General features: G+C 36.1%; 2 protein-coding genes across 14 annotated transcripts in view; one reads left to right on the top strand and one right to left on the bottom strand.

Moving 5' to 3' along the window:
* Positions 1-20,873, top strand: part of RUNX2 (RUNX family transcription factor 2) — a 228,361-nt gene that overhangs the window by 1,686 nt on the left and 205,802 nt on the right. The window lies entirely within an intron of this gene.
* SUPT3H (SPT3 homolog, SAGA and STAGA complex component) overlaps positions 1-20,873 on the bottom strand; it is a 285,459-nt gene that overhangs the window by 242,870 nt on the left and 21,716 nt on the right. Inside the window, exon 1 of one of the 11 annotated variants that reach the window (XM_082049042.1) lies at positions 295-9,266. The exons of the other annotated variants lie outside the window; for them this stretch is intronic. Within the exon in view, the coding sequence (XP_081905168.1) occupies positions 295-320 (26 nt within the window). The 5' untranslated portion in view covers positions 321-9,266. Of the gene's footprint in view, positions 1-294; positions 9,267-20,873 lie in introns of those variants that run through there. 11 annotated transcript variants of the gene reach the window in all.

The following is a 20,873-nucleotide window of genomic DNA, read 5'->3' as shown; positions in this document are numbered from 1 at the left end:
CTCTATCACTTACTTTGAAAAGCTGCGTCCTCTCAGATACAGTTTTAAAATCAGCACAGAGAACTTCACCCACAAAACACTAAATATAACTTAATATAACTTTAAGTGATTTATCTGCAAGTAAAATAAAGTTGTGTTTTGAAGCACGCTGGAAAATGCCCTATTCTAGTCATCCATGACAAGTAGCAAGAATTATATTCAAAAATCTTTTTTCCAAAGCATCTTTTACTGAGACAAATCAGAACTAACTGAAAATTCTGAAAGATCAGGAAAAAAAAATATCTGAAAACTTACAAGATTTTCTTAATGGTCTCCATCATGTTGAAACTATGTTGGCACTGTAGCTAAACCCATTTATTTTCTTCCCCTGCCCCCCCTTGTAAGAAAAACAACAATGCTAGGACCGGTTTCAGTCTATACATCCCGATTAACCTTGTATTGTAATGAACCAATGCCTGGAGTTCCTTTCACCCCTCCTACTTCACACGCTTTGACTGGTTCCCAGTTAAGCACATGAATAAGCCCGTGTGTAGGGACAGAAATCAAGAATAGCTTCTTCCAGATGAGAGACACGTTTAATTGACGATCTACAGATACCAGGAGAGAGAACATAACCTACATAATGCCGCTCTAACCCACGGAACGCGAGCTCAAATGCTAACGCGGACCTGGGAAGCAGTTTTTCTCCTCAAACTGCTGTCTTACCGAAGCCCAGCAGAAGCGCAGCCAGACCACATTATCCCAGTGTTTACAACAGGAAATACAGTTTACATGTATAGGGACTTTCTTTTGCTTTTACTTCCAAAAGAGATTAGAAGAAATTTAGTTGGCTAAAATTATCAAAACACCGAGTGCTGGCTGCTTAATTCATCTATTTTTGATCATTCGGAAAGCGAGGGAGAAGTCCTGGAACAGGAAAAATCCTTGTCCCCAGACTTGCCCGGAGAGGGTTGAGCACACAAGCTGCACTGTGGACACAAATAATGGATGCAAGGAACACAATCTCACCAGCTCTACCAATATGTAAGCCATGTATCTTAAGCTAAAAACTAAAAAACAAACCCTAAAAAAACAGTTTTATAAAAGGAAATAGTAATATAGTAAAACGAGAAAAGGTCAGAAGACCCAAGTTACTCCTGAATTTGCCGTTTCCTACCAATGGTGCAGCAGAACATCAAAACACACTGTTTTTCCTTTCCATACCCTCTATATCGCCTCCTAATGCCACCTCCACCTTACTCCTTCACTTAAATTATGTTTCCCTTCAAGAATTAACTGATAAAACATAATGAAGAGTAATAATAGGGAAGGAAAACAGCGCTGTGATTAACTCGCATGGTTGCTCTTCTGTGCCACTAACCACATTTCTGGAAATTCTTATTTCACTTATTTTTTCTATGTATTTTTGTCTTCATATGAAAAGGGGGGAAAAAAAAAGAGTAGGATCCCTTCCTAATTAATGTGAACAATTTAGTATATTTGAGTTAACTAAATACTATGCGTCATATGCAGAGTATTTGTACCTTATGCTAATTATAGACAGGTTTTGACTGCATCGTGCCTATTTAAAACTTCTTAAGCTTTTAAATATAAGTGCATTCATTTCAGCCAACAAAGAATATTATATTCACAGCCATATTGCTTGAAGAAAAATATTGCTCAAAATAAACAGAATGCAAAAAAAAAAAATCCCCAAACATAAACTCAGTGTATGTATTAGAAACTTTGGTAAACATCATTTGCACAAAGTATTTTAGATCATAAAATAGTTTCAAAATGCTTCCCACAAGTTATATTTTTTATTTAAAAAAAATAAAAATTCAAATATGTTCTATGCATCTATTTCACTGAAGAAAGTAAATTGGATCAAAATTTGGCTGATAATTTAATCAGTTATTTCACATGTAACTTCTGGAAGCTGATCCCAATAGACAGACGTGGTAGATCTAAACGAAAGTCTTTGAGTTAACAATAAAAACTTGGCTTAAATTAATATATTCCTCAGTATCTTCTCATTTATTCTTCAAAAAAAAAACCCAAACCTTTTGCAGATTTCAATTCTCGACTGTTTCAGTATTTGGCAAGAAATCCCAGTTTTTTATTTTAATTAAGCTATTGGGAAGAGAGAAACATCCTTTTTGTTTACCATGTATATATAAAACAGAAAACTTCTGTATGTTCCAGTTTTGTTTCGTATCCATATTATTGTGAATGCTAAGCAAAAATCTCAGTAATCACTATCCTTTGCATAAAATATAACTTAAAATACTTAATCTTTAAAAAATAACACCGAAAACTACGCAATAATCCTATTCTCGTGTGCATTAGAAAGCTGCAAGCTTCTCACTAGGGCATTCAGGACCTAAAACCCCTAAACCAGGCAGAATTGGACTACACCACTTATATGACTCTTAGGTAGCAAAATGCACTGATCTGTTTAATTATCTGTCTCAAATGGACTATTAATAGCCAATATAGTTTAAATCAACTGCAGTGATGTAAAATTCACCGAGATCAAAATGTTCCACTTTGTTAGAAGAACATCAAACTATCTGGTGGTTAAATAAACTGAGGGAAAACAAGAAAAAAACTGAACTCATTAGGGGCACTAAGATTTTTATCAAACATACAGGATTAATCTCTATTGAATAGAACCATTCACAAATCAAAATTTCCTCCACTTCAATACTTCCATGCAGTGCTAATCAATTACAACCTTTTCTAGTTATTCAAAATCCATGTGCTTTTAATTTGATTCACTGGTGGTCTCAAATATAATATTCAGGCCAAGCTAAGTCATTCTGTATTGCAACTTTGCTTTTTTTCAATAAATATTCATCTCGAGGTTTTCTTAGAGAGAACTGCTCATATGAAGACTGTGGTAATATTTTTATACTGTACCTCCTTGTTGAAGCAAAAGGTTAGGGGTTACCTAAATACCTCAACTGTATATACAAAAAAAGGAAAAGGTAAGTATTCACATGAAAAATCCAAAGGGACTATATTATTTATTTTTGCATTTCCTATGATTAATGATGCACCAGTGCATACTTGAAAACTGAAGTCAAAATAGGGTAACACCTCAAATTCCTTTACAAACTGTACAAATATCAAACTTCCATGCTGTATTAACTACTCTACCAGAAATATTTAAAGGCTTTGCCACCCCACATTAAGAGCATAACAATAATACTGAAATTCCTCTCAGGCACTGTGATTTCTTGGTCATGGTCTGACTAATATTAATCTTAAAACTGCACCTTATACCTTTATTTTGCCCGATTGCTTTTCAGAACACGGTTGTACTTTTTATGAATAACACGAAGCTCAGAGCAGTCTTAAGTAAACAGTGAACATCTCATACTGGATCCATTTAAGTATAAAGGAAAAAATAAAGCAGTAAATAATTCTTGCAGGAGACCCTACCTATGCAGTGCAGACAGTTCAAAAGAGTGAAGAGAAGGTAGATAATAAATGTGTTTAAGGACGTCATGGCACGCGTCCATCAATGGGCAGCATTAGTAACAAAGGAAATAAAGAGAAATATTTTCTCAAAGTCTAAGTTAACACAAGAGGCTGAAAAGACAAGCAAAATTTGGCATTCTTTTAAGCACAAGCCCAGCACGCTCCACTGGAAACTAAAGAGGGATGAGGAGGAATTATCCCCGTGCCTGCCAGGCTGCAAAGGCGCTGAGCACCCCAATTTCTCTTGCAAAGGTCCTGAGCACCCCAATTTCTCCTGCAAAGGTCCCGAGCACCCCAATTTCTCCTGCTGGGCTGCTGCAGGAGCAGCTGTCGGTGCTGGGAACCTCTGGAAAATCAGAGCATGCGTATGGTTTACTCTATGTACCTAATAAAAATCCACATTGTGTGTTGGAGGTGATGGAGTTGGTTCTGAAAACTCATTAAATACACTCCATTAATAAGAATTACAATAAATTGCCGTGTTTAATATGCCCTAGAGTATATAATATTTTAATTAAGGCAGCCTTAAGATAAATAGCGAGTTTAAGATGGTAAAACCTGAAGCATTTTAAGGTCTTAATTTCGGCACTGAGAGTCCAAGTTTCATTCAAGCAGTTAAGAAACTGCAACAGGCAAATATTCAACTGCTCTTTTAAATATGAAATTGTTAATTTCTCTGAAAGGAATAAACCCAACATTTATTCTGATAAGTGTAGTCAAAAATAAATTAGTAAACTGTGCATTATTTAAAAGAGATTTTTCCTTGTAAATTCTGCCAGACTTAGGAATTAACCACAGATTTTCATCCAGAGACAGCAGACACCCACCAAACGCAGAAAACATCCACCTCTTTCACCACAGATTCCCCCACTGTTATCAAGAAAACTGATTTTTGCTCACATTCTACACAATAGCTTTAATTTCTATTTTATACGTTTATTTCAAACTGCCTCCTAAAGTCCTATGGGGAACAGACTGAGAAGGTCTATCTTCTGCTCTCAGGTGTTTTTGTTTTTAAGTTAATAAAGCTTAAATCTAAGAGCACGTTTCCTTATATAAACACGCTCCCTTCTACAAATAAATATAAGACCTGCCACTTAACGTACTGCAAAGCACACCCTAAAGAGAATATTTTAAAGATGAGCACAAAGACAAAATAAGCTCTGGTTATTGTATCATAAAACAGTTTAACACTTGCAATTAAAAAAAAAAAAAAATCCATTATTAATGCATCTGTTTCCTGTATATATATATTTATTCTGCTTGTTAGCATACTGTGTACTGTTTGAGCCTTCCTCGTGTAGCTATAAGTTTCCTATTTCATGTATGAACTCGCCCCAGGAGGGAAAAAGCCATCGGTTTTCTACTGACTCACTTGAACTGCTGAAGTCATTTCATTCAGAGCAATTAAATTATTCTGCGTAACCTATTCCTTATGAAACATTTTTAGATATAAAAATTAACTTCACCATAGCAAAAGGCTGAAGGGGAAAAAAAGCTACATTTTCCTTTAAATACATACAGTGCTTTAAAAAGTAAGGGGTTTTTGTATCATATTTACTGTATTCTTAAGTTTTATTCAAGAAAATTTTTTCACCTCTAATAAAACTACCTTTATTTTTACAACAAAGGCTAAAACCAGTTGCTTCTGCCGTCTGTGTCTTTTAAAAATGCCATATTCATTAAGGTCAAGCAGTTCTGGAATTAACAATAGTTCTAAGTTTAATATGCTATAGCTAAATACCCCGTGGCAAAAATATTTCGGCAGGAATTCATTCAACTATGGTTACTGGATTTCTGATAGACACCAGCTTATTTCACATATTTCATCAGAATTGCTAGAATGTTGTAATTACTTCAAATCTATTATCATTCATTTTCCTGAATGAGGAAAGTTAAAAGCTGATGACCTTACATACATTTATTTTCCCCAGAATTTATTTGAACCCTAAGTGTGCCAAACCATTGTTTACTTATCCCTCATGGTCAGATATCTTACATCTAAATCCACTCTGTGGTTTGCTAAAACAGAAAGACAGAACCGCTGCCAGTTACAGAGTATTTTATTGTTCAGAGGAAAAGGACCCAGCCTCGATCACAGTGAAAATGAACTATCAGACTAGTAAGATGTGTTTCCATCTATATGCATGTATACGGATTTACCTCAATGACCATACGCTGGATGCGGTTCTTCTGAATGTGGGCCTGGTGTAACAAGTGAGAGCAGGGTGATATTACAATTTATTGTTGAATTTAATTTCTCCATCAAACACATTTAATATATATGACTCACGTAAGCATGAGAGAGGGTTGGTTTTTTTTTAAGGAAAAACAATATAAACAAAAAATTATGCCTAAGGGGGGTTAATCCTCCCAAAATATCTGTAATTCATTTAAACAAAAATCAGAAAAGACAGGGTTAAAAACGCATTATATTTTCATGTGTCCATGTGTGGTATTAGAACAGGCTATTCTTTCTTTTAAGAAATGTTAATAAGCTGTGTATGTGCAAACATGCACATGTATACACTTCAAATCTCTTAATTCCTACTAATCCATACTTAAAAAATTTCAAAATTCTTAAAAAAAAAAAAAAGGCAGTAATAGTGTAAATTTAGAAAATGTCTGTATTGGTACAATATTTTCTACCCTAACACTGAAGCTGTACAAGAGAATGTGCCCTGGCATCCAGATTTGCCAGCAGTACAAACACCCAAAGAACGTTCACAACTCTTCCCACACCTCTACTTACTCTGTGAATATGAAACAGAGGAACTTGCAGCAAGGGTCTGTCTTAATCTTTGTAAAGCAGAATGTCTATTAACGCTATTATAATGTTCTACTTAATTAGTAAGTGCCAGTAGTGAAATAATAGACGGCAGAATTACTCAGTTTAGAATACTTGGCAATATTTCTGAGGATATAAGAGGTTTGGGAGTAAGTCTCTCGGTACCTTCTTGCTTCTTCCCATAGTCCCATGAAGAAACTGGTTTTGTGGACATTACACTGGCCAATCTTACCTCAAATTTCAAAGTGAAACCATAAATTCTAGCCAAAGTAGTCCTGTTTGTAGGTCGGCTGCTGGTTTTGACACAGTGAAATATAAAATATATATATATATATATATATATATAAATATATATATATAAGGCATGCCATATTTACCTTGAAAGAATTCTGATGTGTTCTGCCAAGAATTTATATTATTAGACAACATTATTTTTATATTAGTACTATCACACATCAGTAATTTACTAGAAATACTATCCTTCATGTAGAATCAGCAAGAGTAAATTTACACGGATTAAATAGTTCAGATTCCACAGAAGTTCGAGCATTTTAATATATGACCAGCAGAAAAAAAGCTAATTCTGAAGACAGTGTCAGAATTTGCTGATTTAGTTTATCATGTCTCAAAAAGCCTTTTAGGTGAGCCAGAACACTGAACTGCTGTGGTATCTATGCCTTTGCTGCACGTTCTGTACAAATTCCACAAGTAACTGGTTTCACTCAAATGCACCATGTATTGAACTGAGCATCCTCTGCCTTTAAATAGAGAACTTTCAGGAAAAAAAGGGGAAAAAAGTGAAAAAAGCACGTCACGTTCCCTCTTTAACGTTGAAGGGACACATACGGTCTAGCTCTTTATTAATAAAACTTGGATAAATTAGCGCTACTAGCTATTGTATAATACTCAAGCACAGGAGCAGCTTTGTAACACAGTACTTAAAATCTGCAGTACATTTGCTTCCTCGCACAATCTGCAAAACTTGTTTCCTCCAAGCACAGACCACCAGCACAAACCCCCATTAAGAGAGTTCATCGTCTGCGTTTTTCCAATCAGCGGTATCGCCGTTTAACTCCGCTGTGTTTGGTTATTTGTGCAATAACCAAGCCATGACAATGAATGGTTTATTTAAAACTGACAGGACCAGAAAGCAGCAACTATTTACTTAGGCGGCGTACCTTAGTATACAGCGGTGCAAATGTTCCCTTTTCCCAAAAGGATTTTTTGCATAAAGGGCATTCACTTTGCTTCCTTCCCACCCCTCTTATATCCAACTCTGTGCATTCAAAACTAAGTGCTATATTTTTCTTGCTGTTCGGTATATTTTTATTTCCCCCTTTCTGATTAAAAGGCATAAACAGAAACGCTAAAACAAATTCAGAGGGCACACTCTTTATACTGACATTTTATTAAAGAAACCAACATTCAGAAAAAGTCCAGATAATAAAATAACACCATCTAGGTAGCAGGAATCAAAAATAACTTAGCATCAAATTGGAAGGAATATCTTGGACAGCACGAATCTTTTTCATACTGCAGCAAGAACAGCTTAATTCTAATGCAACACTGTATTGCATATGCAAACACTAGAACAACTCTTAATTTCACAGTCTTTCAGGAAGAAGACCTGAAATCAGGCTCTGTTATTCTGTGTAGCAATTAATTTGGTCATGACCTCGTAATAATTCGGGGTTCTAAGCTCACTAAAGTAAAATTTTAATATTACCTTTAAAAGCAAAAGCAAAATCTTAGTTAGAGCTGAGCCATCTAAATGCATATTAATACATCTTAAAATAAATGAAGACTTGAGCTTGTCCAGATACAAAGATAAATTATTATCATATTCATTAGGTACAAAGCAAAGGCTTTGAAAGAGCCTAATTTTGTTACTTTAAATTATAATATTAATTTACTAACTAATTTCACGGCACATGTGTAGTGCACATGTGTAAAATCTACTTGATGCAGGCAGCTTACATACACACACACGCGAGCTGGAATGTTCCAATTCTGATCAAAGATGTATGTAGCCGGATGTGCGGTTAATTCACTGATCAAATTTTCACAACTGAAAAACATCTTGAAGCATATAGTCCTAGTTACCAGCAGCGCGTGCTTTTTGCTTTGTATCAGAAGGATTGCTCTTCAGCATTTCACGTTTTAGGATGGAGCTTTTAAATAATACAACCCATTTCTCACACTACGAGAAATAAAATTAAGAAATAAAGAAAAGGATTAAAAAGCACTGGTTTTCAGTTCCACTATTCTTAAAGGACACACTGAGACTGAGCACAATAAATCTAAAATAGCCATACAGTCTGAGCTCTAATCTTAGTGACATAAAACCTATAGAAAAATGCCAGGAGCATAGATGCACAGTACATGCACACAATGTAAGACACAAATCTGCCCTGTAACTATAATATACAGTAGCTCCTCAATGTGCAGGAAAGATTTTAAAGTGCACTCAATCTCTAAAATGGTCTGCTGTCAGACTTCAGCACTGTCTACTCAATCGACCAGATGTATTGAATAAACACTACTTAATGGCTACTAAATTTTATCAGCTTTGTATAAAGTTCGAAGAAATTGAACTAACAGTTGTTTGAAGTCTTTTAGCATCACATTTAATAAGCTTACTTGCTTACTGAACTGGCTCGACATAGTAAATACACAGAATATATTGGCTACTCCATCACATATGCAGAAAAAAAAGAAATCTAAAACTAATCTAAATCTAAACAAACTAATAAAGATAATGAGATGGGCAACAATTTTACTAGTCTCAACACTGACTTAAAAGACGTCTCTTTATTTCTTCTTTACATACCTGGTCATTATCAATTACTGATGTGTCTTCACCCCTTCTTGTTGCAAAACTTCCTTTAAAACTTAGAGCACACACACGGCACAACATTTGAGACCTACATACAGAAAAATACCTTTTTTTTTTTTTAAGTAGCCCAGAAAATCTGAAGGTTTTTTTAGGCTGACGATATCTTCGCATAGAAACACAGAACGTCTGCAGACAGTAAGAAGCCTTTTTGCTGCACCATAATAATCTGATCCAGAAATTCAAGGGTACCTTAAACAACGGGCTACCTGTTCTAGCCATGCTTAGGAATGTGGCCAAATCATTTTTATTGATTTAACCTTTATAGGAATGCTACATATCCTCAGAGCAAAACATTTCTAATGCATTTATAATATGATATACCTCTGAGAAGTTACGAAAGAAAAAAAATACTTATGACAGATAGGCTAGCCCCCCTCCAACTATTATGTTTGTCCTAATTTAGTGATCGATAGACATTCAAGTGTTAGAATATTTTCTGAGTTTGTACGTGTCTGTGTTCATAGGGTGAAGTCAGAAACTGTAACACTTACAGAGGACAAGACTAGTATCTGACCTGTCTTTGTTTAAGGAATAAGAACTGGTAAACTGATAGCCAAGACTCTAAATACTCCTTTCATTCTAGAGTTACACATCAATCATGCTACCTGCAAACATATCAAGTTAAAACTTCCAGAATTTACAGTCCTTTTTGAATAAACTGAGCAGCATGCTAGTTATGTTCAGAGAGCTTACAGAAGGTGGTTTGTGTATCTCACCAGAATTCTTAAAGAAGTACTTCTCAAATTCCCTCTTCATCAGAAATCTATTTCACGTGTATTTCAAATCAGTATTTCTTCATGTCAGACTCAGATTCTCTTATTTTGAAGCTCAGGTTTGAGAAAACGGTGTATTTTAGTATTTGTTGTTCTTTGGAATGTTACAAACCAAACTGGAGCATTACTAGGAGTCACTTGTTTCTCAGAAAGTAAACTGTTCTGAGTTGCTCATTATGGTAAACTTCTTCACAGTGTAAAACAGACATGAATACAGTGACTGAACAGTCGAACAAAAGCAAATACACTTACGTTACAAATTACATTAGTTATATTTCTTACAAAGGAAATTAGAGGCCACAAGGGGTATTTGTTTTGGGGTTTTTTTTTGTTTGCGTTTTTTCAATAAACATAAATGAAGAAAACCTGGCAATGAAAATTACTCTTACTCCTAATAGCTACCAGTGTGAACTTATAGTATGTTGTGTTATGTGATTCTTCATAACAGAAAGAAGCGTAGCCAGGCACAGTTTAGGTGGAAAATACATAGATCACTTATTAAAATAAGATTTATATCTGCATTTTTTCTGAAGACAACACCAGTGCTTTCTAGGCATTGTTAAGGTCTCATCTAAAAAGAAATATCTAGCAATCCTACCAAGAAAAATAACTATTAAAGCGATTCATTAGTAAGATAAATGCTTATCTACACATGTAATGTAGTCCAGTTATTATGTCAAAGCGAAGAATTGTAATCAGAATGTCTGGCACACCAAAAATATCTATCTGCAAATTCTCTCCGATATTTTTTTTTTCCTCATTTCAATAAGTTTGGCTTGTTTTTCACAAAGTACACCACTAATTTTGTTTCTTCTTCCACTTTTTCTAAGAAATATCCTAGAGATTAATCCACATTGACATGAGCCTTTCCCTTTGCTAAACCAGATGAAACTCAGACCTTGATGTGACATGCAGCGCTGACTTTTCTAAGGCCAGCCTAGTTCTACCTTCATTCGGGCTACACGTCAAGGATCCGACCAGATGAGTGTTTGCATTTATGCAAATCCAGTTTGCTTTGTACTACAGTAGACTGAGAGCATTCAAACAGTTATTACATGCAGACCGGGGACAATATCAATGAATAAATAAAGTAGTAACTCCAAACAAGATCTTAGATCATTGAAGCATATCAGGTCATACTTACTTGATATCAATTTTAGTACCTGTAGATTAAAAGTTACTGCAGGAAGAGAAAAACAAAACCTATATATTTGAGGAAAAAATGTCCTTTGGATGAAACAAGTTTGAAAATGTTTGTAATGCATAGTCCAGTGCTAAGAGCTGTATCTCTCTCTCGCTGGTACAGAACAGAACTTCTGTTGTCACTTGCTATTACAGTGCACCTTAAGGATCCAACCAATACTGAAAAGTCATGGAATATGTTAGAAATGCAAATTTTGACAGCCAGTGATGATGGAAAAAGGCCTAGTTTAAACGCAGTTACGCTAATAAAACACTTAAAGTAGCGCACTTTTTTTTTTAATGACATAATAGATACATTTGTACAAGAGGATTTATTAGCATAGTTATCCTGGCAAACAATAACACCTTTTGATGCTGCAGAAAAGCTGCTCTGTGCTGGCGTGTGAGAAAGGTCAGCTGGTGGAAAACTAACTTCATGCTCTTAACCTGTAAACGCTTTCCTTTCCTGACTCCTACCAAATGTCCTAGCAGGGGAGACCCGCAGCCTCTCCAAGAACTCACGTAGGGAACCTCGCGCTCTGTTCCGATGGAACAGGACACGTGCACGTTCACCTTTGGGAGCGCTGGCCCCTGCGGCTGCTCTCTGAGCGAGTCTGTCTGCACAGGTTTGCCCAGGAAAAATCGCCTCCAGGTTTGCCGTTCATAAAGGTTTTATATATACACATATATATATAGACACACACGCATTTATCCATACATATATGTCTGTAAAAAGCAACATACTACTCAAGTCTGCATGCTATTAGAGCAACTGCGATACTTCCCGAGTCCTAAAACTTGATTTCAATGTCTCAAATAAAGGAAAATAAATTAAGGAGACAGCAAACCATGGGAATATATTTTGCAAGGCCGTTATATAGGGACTTAAGTACAAAAACTGTACAGATAAGGAAAAGCCGCATCACATGTGACAGGTACAATACAACAAAGGCAGAAGCACCAAAAAATACTCATCCCTGGTGACATACACAGAGGTGCAGGGTGATGGGAGCACAAAGGGTCCAGAAATGCAGACATTTTGGCAATGTATACATTTTGGCAATTAATAATTTCAGCAACATGGTTTGTTTTCGTGGCAACTCTGATAATTCTTTCACATTTCTCAGTGGATTCATTTTTTGGTTTACTGATCCTCCCCACTTTTTCTAATGGTGAAAGTAGTAAGAGAATGTCATTTCACAGCCAAATATTTCGACTCTGGCAAACTTGTCTCTTAGCTTTTTACTGCCCACCTCATACTTCTGACCTTCTCAATCTCAGATCTTGAAAGCATGGACTATTGGTATGTCTCCATTTTCAAATGCCAGTTCTTAGCCATTGGTCTTCTCTTTCAAAAGTGTTTCTGAGCATCCTCACACTTGTCTACTGTCCTGCTATCACCTCTCTTTTCTGATAGAACAAGGCAAAGCTCCCACAAGAAGCTGATTTCAAACTTATTTGAATGTATTATAATAATAAATCATCTTCTTCTGCTTTCAAAATCAGCAAAAAGAATAGAACCACCTGACTAAATGTTTCTCAGTTGTCCTATTTCCACGTGGCAATGGTTATCTGGTACTCCTTTTACAGGTCTGGTCCCATGTAGAAGTCAGAGCCACTTGGAAACTCACAGTATCACAGTATGTTTGGGATTGGAAGGGACGTCAGACATCTTAACAAAACAACTCTAGACATCTTAACAAAAAAAACCCTGCATGCTTCATTTCTTTAGCAGGAATTTTGAAGATTATATTTTTGTTATGCATTTGTTCATACCGTCATAAAAATACTGATCCATGGCTATGACCCTTTATGACAAAACAAATCAGTAACCCTAGCAGAACAGCATCACCAGTTCAGCCTTGCTGAGCATCTGTTTGTTTTAGACCAAAGTAAAGCTGTCTCCTGCAAGGTTAGCTTATTTTGATGTATATTTGAGAAGTCTATTCTAAAAAAAAAAATAAATAAATCAATTTAGAAAGGCATACTGATGACTCATATCGTAAGGACTTGGTAATTTTGGTTCTTGCTGTAAAAATGCTTAGCAAATATTGTCAGCAAAATGCTTCCATTTTCTTTGCATAAGCATATTTTGAACCTTAAAATAGCAATGCTAACAATTGTGCCATGGCCAAATATAGCTGTTCCTGCTTTGGGTAGTATCCTGAAGGTATTTTCAACTAGAAAACTGGTTTTGGCTGCCACTAAATATTTTTAAAAATTCAAAGCATTTAAAAACCTCACTGACTGACTTGGTTGTGTCAACAGCACCATACAGGATTCTGATTTTAAAAAGTAGATTATTATGTTCTTTCTCACAGAATCACAGAATGTCAGGGATTGGAAGAGACCTCAAAAGCTCATCCAGTCCAATCCCCCCGTCGGAGCAGGAACACCCAGATGAGGTTACACAGGAAGGTGTCCAGGCAGGTTTGAATGTCTCTCAGAGTAGGAGACTCCACAACCCCCTGCGCAGCCTCTTCCAGTGTCTGTCACCCTCACTAAGAAGAAGTTTCCTCTCAAATTTCATTGTAACCTTTTGTGTTCCAGTTTGTACCCATTACCCCTTGTCCTATCATTGGCTGTCACCAAGAAGAGCCTGGCTCCATCCTCCTGACACTCACCCTTTATATATCTGTAAACATTAATGAGGTCTCAGCCATTTTCCACTGTATACAGCCTATTGTCCTGCATCTGGTCCTCATACACCAACACTCGTCACCGAAACCACTGCCACACCTGACGTTCTGAACAAACTGAAACAGTCAACACATACACATGGGCAGAGTAGGTGAAAACACAACCAAAATGAATGAATGAAGAACATATCAACCTAACTGACTAATTTCACAGAAAAACTGACTTTATTAGTAAATATTAAGCAGCAGAATCAAAGCAGCTTGGCTTTGGAGAAAAATTAATGCTGCCTACATATTATCCAAGGGAACCTATAAATTCAGAAGAAAGTGTTCCAGTACAGAGTGTTGTGAACTGGAGTTGATGAGGATGACTCTCTATAAAAATAGAAGATATTTTGACAGGCCCCCAGAGATAGTTTATGGTCAGTTTTGTTTAGGTTAATACATTCAGCCTAGATTAGAGGACAGGAACCGTATTTATCACAATTTACTATGACATCAAGCTCAAACACTTTGAGAGAACGTGATAGTCTTGATCAATTACAGAAAGCCCAAAACCAACAGGATCAGATTAAATAGATAAGTGTAAAATGCAGACTTAGAGAATCAGCTGTTTAAATATCGGTGAATAACTTTCTAAAGAATGGTAACTTTGAAGAAAATCTGTAAAATCAAAAGGGTCACACATTAAACTGGTGGTGGGTGCTCAAGTCATTCTCACAGATGCATCAGTAGGAGATGGCTTCTGCATGTCTCACTGATGGGAAGAGCTCAACAAGAAACTTTTGGGTTTAGGGGTTTTTTTTTCCCCCTTTTGGACACCACCTTTTAAGACAGGAGGGGGCAAAAAAATCTAAAATGCTAGCGGAAAATAAGATGCTATTAACAGCTTTAGAAACCATCACCAATGTGAAAATAAAGGAACCGGGTTAGTCAGTACAAAGTGAATGGTGATCAACTCTTCCTCGGTCTTGCAGCGGAAGATAAAAAGAGGTGTAAGAAGACATTTTGACGAACTCAGTATTCCTTGGCTAAGTTGCAACTATGGCCCATATGCCACAATAGGACTTGCCAACTTGGATCTTCTGGGCCTTTTAGGCCTACAAACCTACCTACATGGCTCCTCCAACCTGTCTGTGTCTTGAGATGTTTACTTATTTTTTAAACAAATAGAAAGTCGATGAAATATCCTCCAAGTCCAACCTATTTTCACATTATATCCAGAAACACTGACACTAACTAGTCCTACTCTCTTTACAATCTTATAAAACAAAAAAGTAAAGTTATCACAGACATTATTTCCCTCGAGAAACAGGGGAGCAACTACCAGAAAAGAAAATAAGTTCTGTGGAAATTACCAAACCGATCTCCTTTACTAGAGAGTTTGAAGCAGATGGGGCAGCCAGTTGTCAGGAAGGTTTTGGCAATAGAGAATCTTGCCTCAGTGACCCAGACTGGAAAAAGTGGATTATTTAGTTCCCTCCCAGCCCTATACCTCTTGTATTCAGTGACTAACAAATAATAATCATTGATAAAAGGGTTTTGGTTCATAATTAGCTTTCCACAAGAAAAGGTAGGATGGAAACTTGGCTCAGATACTCTGATGTGCTCAGGTACACACAATTATTCTTCAGTTGGTTATAGTATGGGAAAAAGCATGTAAAGTATGATAGAGTGTATAAGGCAATAGAAGTTCACATTCCAGCTTATCTACAGGGAATCTGTTTGCATGCCCAAAATGTAGCAACAATTAATACCAGAAAGTACCATGAGTCTTGATATCTCTAGATTTCAATGAAAGATGAATAAATACATAGGCCTTACTCAGCCAAACACTTCAGCACATGCACAACTATTTGTAGCTCATACCCAGAAAAGTCAATGCTAATGTCCTGCTCAAAATCCAAAATTATTCAGATAATTACTCATAGTCTGTTCTCAATGTGTAAAGTACATATAAAATGCTTCCAGTTCCTATTACTCGATTTGGTAAGTGATGCACAACTCATTTTTAGTTTGCAATAACATCGAAAAAGTCCAATAAGAATTGGAATCACTTTCACGAGTTTTTTTTTTTTTTCCTGTTGAGAGTAATATTTATATTTCTGCAAGATACGTTCGGTCAAGTTTGAAAGCACACAAATGTTGACACCGCAATAGGGGGAAAAGGGAAAAATAAGAAAAAAAATTAAAGAAATTAAAAGACGGTGTAGATCTTAATTCTAAGAACATACTGAACAGTCGAATTTTTTTGTTTGTTTGGCATTAGTAAAAGAGAAAACCCAAAAACTCAACAAGAAGTTACTTGGTAGGCTCTGTCCTGCTTCAGTAACAGAAAACAGCTGAACTGTCCATTTAACTACGTAGTTAAGTCATCTTTACAGCTGCTTTTTTTACAGTCAGACGGCAGAACTGGCTAGAGGACTCAACTAATGGATTTCACTGCAGAGCGGTGCTGTTCTGCCTCAGATAAATATTCAAACTCCCAAAAAACAAACAAACAAAAGTGTATTTCATCTCTATAAAGGACTATCCCTTGTAAATTTTAACAAAGCAGCACAGATTTCTGAGAACTGATAGCTTTGCAGATAAATTACTTTCTGCCCTTTTAACTCTAAGTAGATTTGAATTTAGTCCACCTTACTTTGGCTTATAAATCAAGTGGCTTACTTTAAAGCAGAGGTCTTGACCAAGACGTAGAAGACATTACTCCAATACTTAATCCAAGACTGATCAAACCAAGCCCCAAGGTTAAGAAGATACAGAGACAATCACACAGATCCCTCTACCAACAGGCTAAAAAGACCAGAACTGAGACATATTGACAAGGGGATGCACCACATTCTTGGCCTTTTCATTCAGCAAAAGTAAAGTCCACTTACAGATGTTGTTGCATGAATTAAAAGCAAGTGTATTAGGAAAAAATAGTAATTTGAATTGTAATTACTGTGCTATATGCAGGGTTTTAAAGTGTGCTGACACACATTCCCTCAGTCCAAAAAGCACTTGTTATTTTGGGTTTTTTGATGTTTAAAACTCCCCGCCCCAATTTTTTCTCCAGCTTTGGCTGTAATAGGTGGACTGCTCTTTGAATTTTTCAACTGTGTGAGTGATAGCTATGCTCCTACTAAAATATTCCCAGTATCTCTGTTTTCTTCTACAACACGAAAGAAATGAGTCTTTCACTGATCCCAAAAACAAACACATGACTATTACCTCTCTTGTAGTACGAAATCGCAGCAGCTGTTCCTCATGCTTTTATCATCCCACATTTAAAGCAAGAAAAGACCACCAAAATAGCAATGACAGCTGTCATCAGCTGGAGAAGATGTCAGCTTTTCAGTTTAGTGCATGTGAATTGTTAGTGATACCAGCTACCAACACTTGTCTTTAATAGTGGATGCTTCTACAAGAAACATGTGGCACGCGGGGAAAGCCACATGGCAAGCTTACATGTAGCAAATAATGATACCAAAAGAAAAAGTCTAATTCCTATTTGATTTGTATTGAATAAGACAACTATCTTCACTTGTGTGTGAACAGAGGAAACAGCGATGCCAACAGAAAAAAATCAGACGTCCTTACTGATATTAAGCACATTTCACTGTATCACCTACATCAATCAGACTAGAGAAAGCTCTATTAAAACAGGTAAGGAAAAGACAAAAGTCTCCATTAAAACTAAATGCTGTCCAGGAGTTTTTGCCCAGGGCCTCAGTCTTCAATTGATAGAGTAGTTTACGACTTCCCTGTTTGAAAAGGATCATAAAGATAAATCAGTTTAAATCCTTCCCTCAAACCCTATGTTGCTACATAGAGAGGTCTTTTCAAGAAAGAAATTAAACATCCCATCATGTATACAGTTCCTCAATGTTTAAATAAGCAATTTTCAAAATTTTGGTCTATTTTTCTGGATTAATCTAAACATTAAAAAAATAACTGGTGGTTTGGGCTTTTGATTTTTATCTGTCTTAAGAACTCAAATATAAATATTGCCATCCTAACCCTGGCTCCAGAAACACGCTTGACTTTGATTATTCAAACACTGCGGCGCTTTTCATAAATAATTCTATAATTCATTAGAAAGAACCCCTAGATTTCCATCTCCCCTGTAAATTGATCACTTATCTTTTCAGTCATCTGAACCACAGCAGGACCCAACAGATACCAAGTTGTCATTTTAAGGTCCGTACTGGGCACAGAACCAGAGCAGCATGTGAAAGGCCCAGAGTGGAAGATCCTGCCAGTGCAAACTCACAGGCAGAGTTTGTTTTACTATGTTTCTTTCCAAGAAAGAAAGTCTCATTCCCCAAAGAATGAAATTGGCATTTAATAGAGAAACATAGAAGACAGAGGGTTGCCAACCAGCTCCGGAGCTTTTCTCTTGCGAGTCACCAGATCCGCATCTGGCCCCATTCACCACGTGTTAAAGCTGCTTCAGTTCTGCAGATTTTCAGCAGTTGCTACACAGGCTGACTACACAGAATTTCAGTTCTGAGGGCATAAACAGACCTACAAGTGCCAGGATCAATAGCATTTCTGTAACTCTCATATTCTGTCCCATTCTGAGACAGTCAGCGTTCATGCCTCTAGTTTTTAAAATTCATTTGCATACAGTTAGTTTTAGTTCCATGGTTTGTATTACATGTTTCAGAGTTACATAAAATTTGATTGCCACAACCAATCTGTCCATTATTAAATGCAAAATTCGAATTATTGAGACATCAGCAAAGGCTTAGTATGCTAAACACATAAGAAGAATATTTTTGTGCCTTAAAAACAAAGCAAAAGACCACTGCCCATCTTCAAAAAGTCTACATTCCCTCCCAGTAGGTAATATAGAGAAAACCAGTTTCTCTTAAATCAAAGATTATAATGTTAAGTCATGCTCAATCCTGTGGATTTCACAGTCATACAATCTTTACAAAGACAATGTATGAAAGTCTTAGTCAATAATCACCCCTTGTATCAGCACACTGCAACCAATAGATGTTTTTTCTTGTCTTAATTATGTAAACACATACATAAAAGTGCATACTTTACCAAAAAAGCAAGAATTTTTTTATACTACCCAGTATACTACATGAAAGCCTCATCACTGAGACTGTAAATCAATAGACAAAGTCATTCACCAGCCTTCACTGCTATTGCCTGAACTGCCTTACCAAATTATTAGATGAAATATAATTGTAGAAGCGAGATCTGGCTGTAATGAATCTGCCAGCTCTACGGTTAGACACTGAATTTAAAGTTATAAGAGAGGAACAAAATATTAACTCCATCAGGCAGCTTTTTTGGGAGGTGGAGGGATGTTAAGAAAATGCATTTTCACAGATTGATCTCTTCCTTCATGTTAACATTTATATTCCCATGTTTCTTCCTAGATACCTAGACAAATACATCAATATTAACTGAAAGTCAGCAAAATGTTGTGTTTCTATACCAGCCTATATATACACATGCATAGAAAGGAATAGGCAGAATTCATTTTAATTAAAACATTAATAATTTTTCCTAAACAAAGAAAGGAATAGAAAGGTATTTCTTCATCCTTTCTAATGCTTTATCAAGTCTCCATGTTTGCTGACTTTAAAAAGAAAATAAATAAATCCTTCATAGCAACCTTCAGCACTGTAATACCCATACAAAGTCCAGTTTTACCAGTAACACAAAGTGGTTTATCATAACTGAGAAGCAGGTCTGTAAAAAGCTAATTATCAATTATTTTGCACAAGTTCTCCAAAAATCAGAAACAAATAAAGAGTGTTTGGAGGTGTGGGAGGAGTGTGTTAACTTTAAAAGATATATTTTCAGGGAAATATGCAGAATTACTCTGATGTCTTCATTTTTAAATGTAGATTTGCAGTAGCTTTGCGGTCTAGAAGTAGTCATAGGTATTCAGGCACTTATTAAACCACATTGATCATACCTTCCATAAGGACTACATATTTCTCCTCTTAACTTGGCTAGTGAAAGGGACTTTCCAGAAAATCAAAATTAAATATTATTCAGTAATTTTAGATGCTGCTTAATATTAAGGTCTAGCCTACATTTAAAAGTTTTTCCAGTGTAATTACACTAGTTTAGCTACATTGGAAAAAAACAGTTTACTGCTGTAGACTATAGCAGTTAAAGACAGACCATAAAGCAGAAACACATTTTTCTCATATGGTTGTGGAGCAACCTGATCCAAGGTCTGAAGCAGGTAGGTTAGACCAAATGACCTTCACAAGTCCCTTCCAATCTAAATTCTTCTATGATTCCATTCTATGGTATTGTTATTTGACTGGTGCAGAAATACTGCCAAACTGTTGGGAATGAGTGTGTGTGTGTGTATCCACTTAAATGAAAAACCCTTTTAATATGAGCAGACATATAGAACCTGGGTCTACCGCTCAGGTTCTTGATTTCCTGTGCATAACTCAGTATATAAAAACTACACAACTAAAAACTATAAGCTTGGTTTAGACGGGAGCTACCTTGTTTACAGAATTAACAGGAACATTTTCTAACGCAAAAATATTAACTTTTTTAACAGGAACAAAATAGTTTGCAATGGAATTTATTATTTGTTTTCTTCCACACTGAAAATGGCCAGTTACATTTATTTATAGTTTGTGGAATTCAAATTTATTCCTGTAAGGCTTTTTAGCCTCTTTTTTTATGAGTGCGTACACATCAGATGTTTACGCTATCTTGCTGTACTTCACCAAAAGCACAAATAACAGTACTTAGACTTGTACTAGATACACTGAAGGCTTCACACCCAAACAAGGAGCCAAATATAGCCTGATTCATAATGAAGTATTACTATAGTTTCGAAATGGATAGTCATGCTTTATTTCAGGACCAAAATACACTCCTGCAAGATATTTTACCCAAATGACTCTGAATCATAGTTAAAGAAAAACAGCAAGACATCTGCTAGCAATATAACATTGGTACAAAATTAAATGAGTACTTTACATATTGTCCCTTTCCAGGGTCACAATAGAGTCTTACTAAGGGTCTGTCGTGCTGTATCTTCTTTATTTCAGGGGGTGACTGTGTCATGGCTGTTGCCGTTTTAAGTAGGAGAAGGACCCACTCAAAAGCAAGCCAGGGCTTCTTCAGAAATACCCATTCAGTCT

The sequence above is a fragment of the Streptopelia decaocto genome (assembly GCF_964273445.1).
Source record: "Streptopelia decaocto genome assembly, chromosome: 3".
Taxonomy (NCBI): Eukaryota; Metazoa; Chordata; class Aves; order Columbiformes; family Columbidae; genus Streptopelia; species Streptopelia decaocto.
This window is presented reverse-complemented; position numbering and strand designations above follow the sequence as displayed.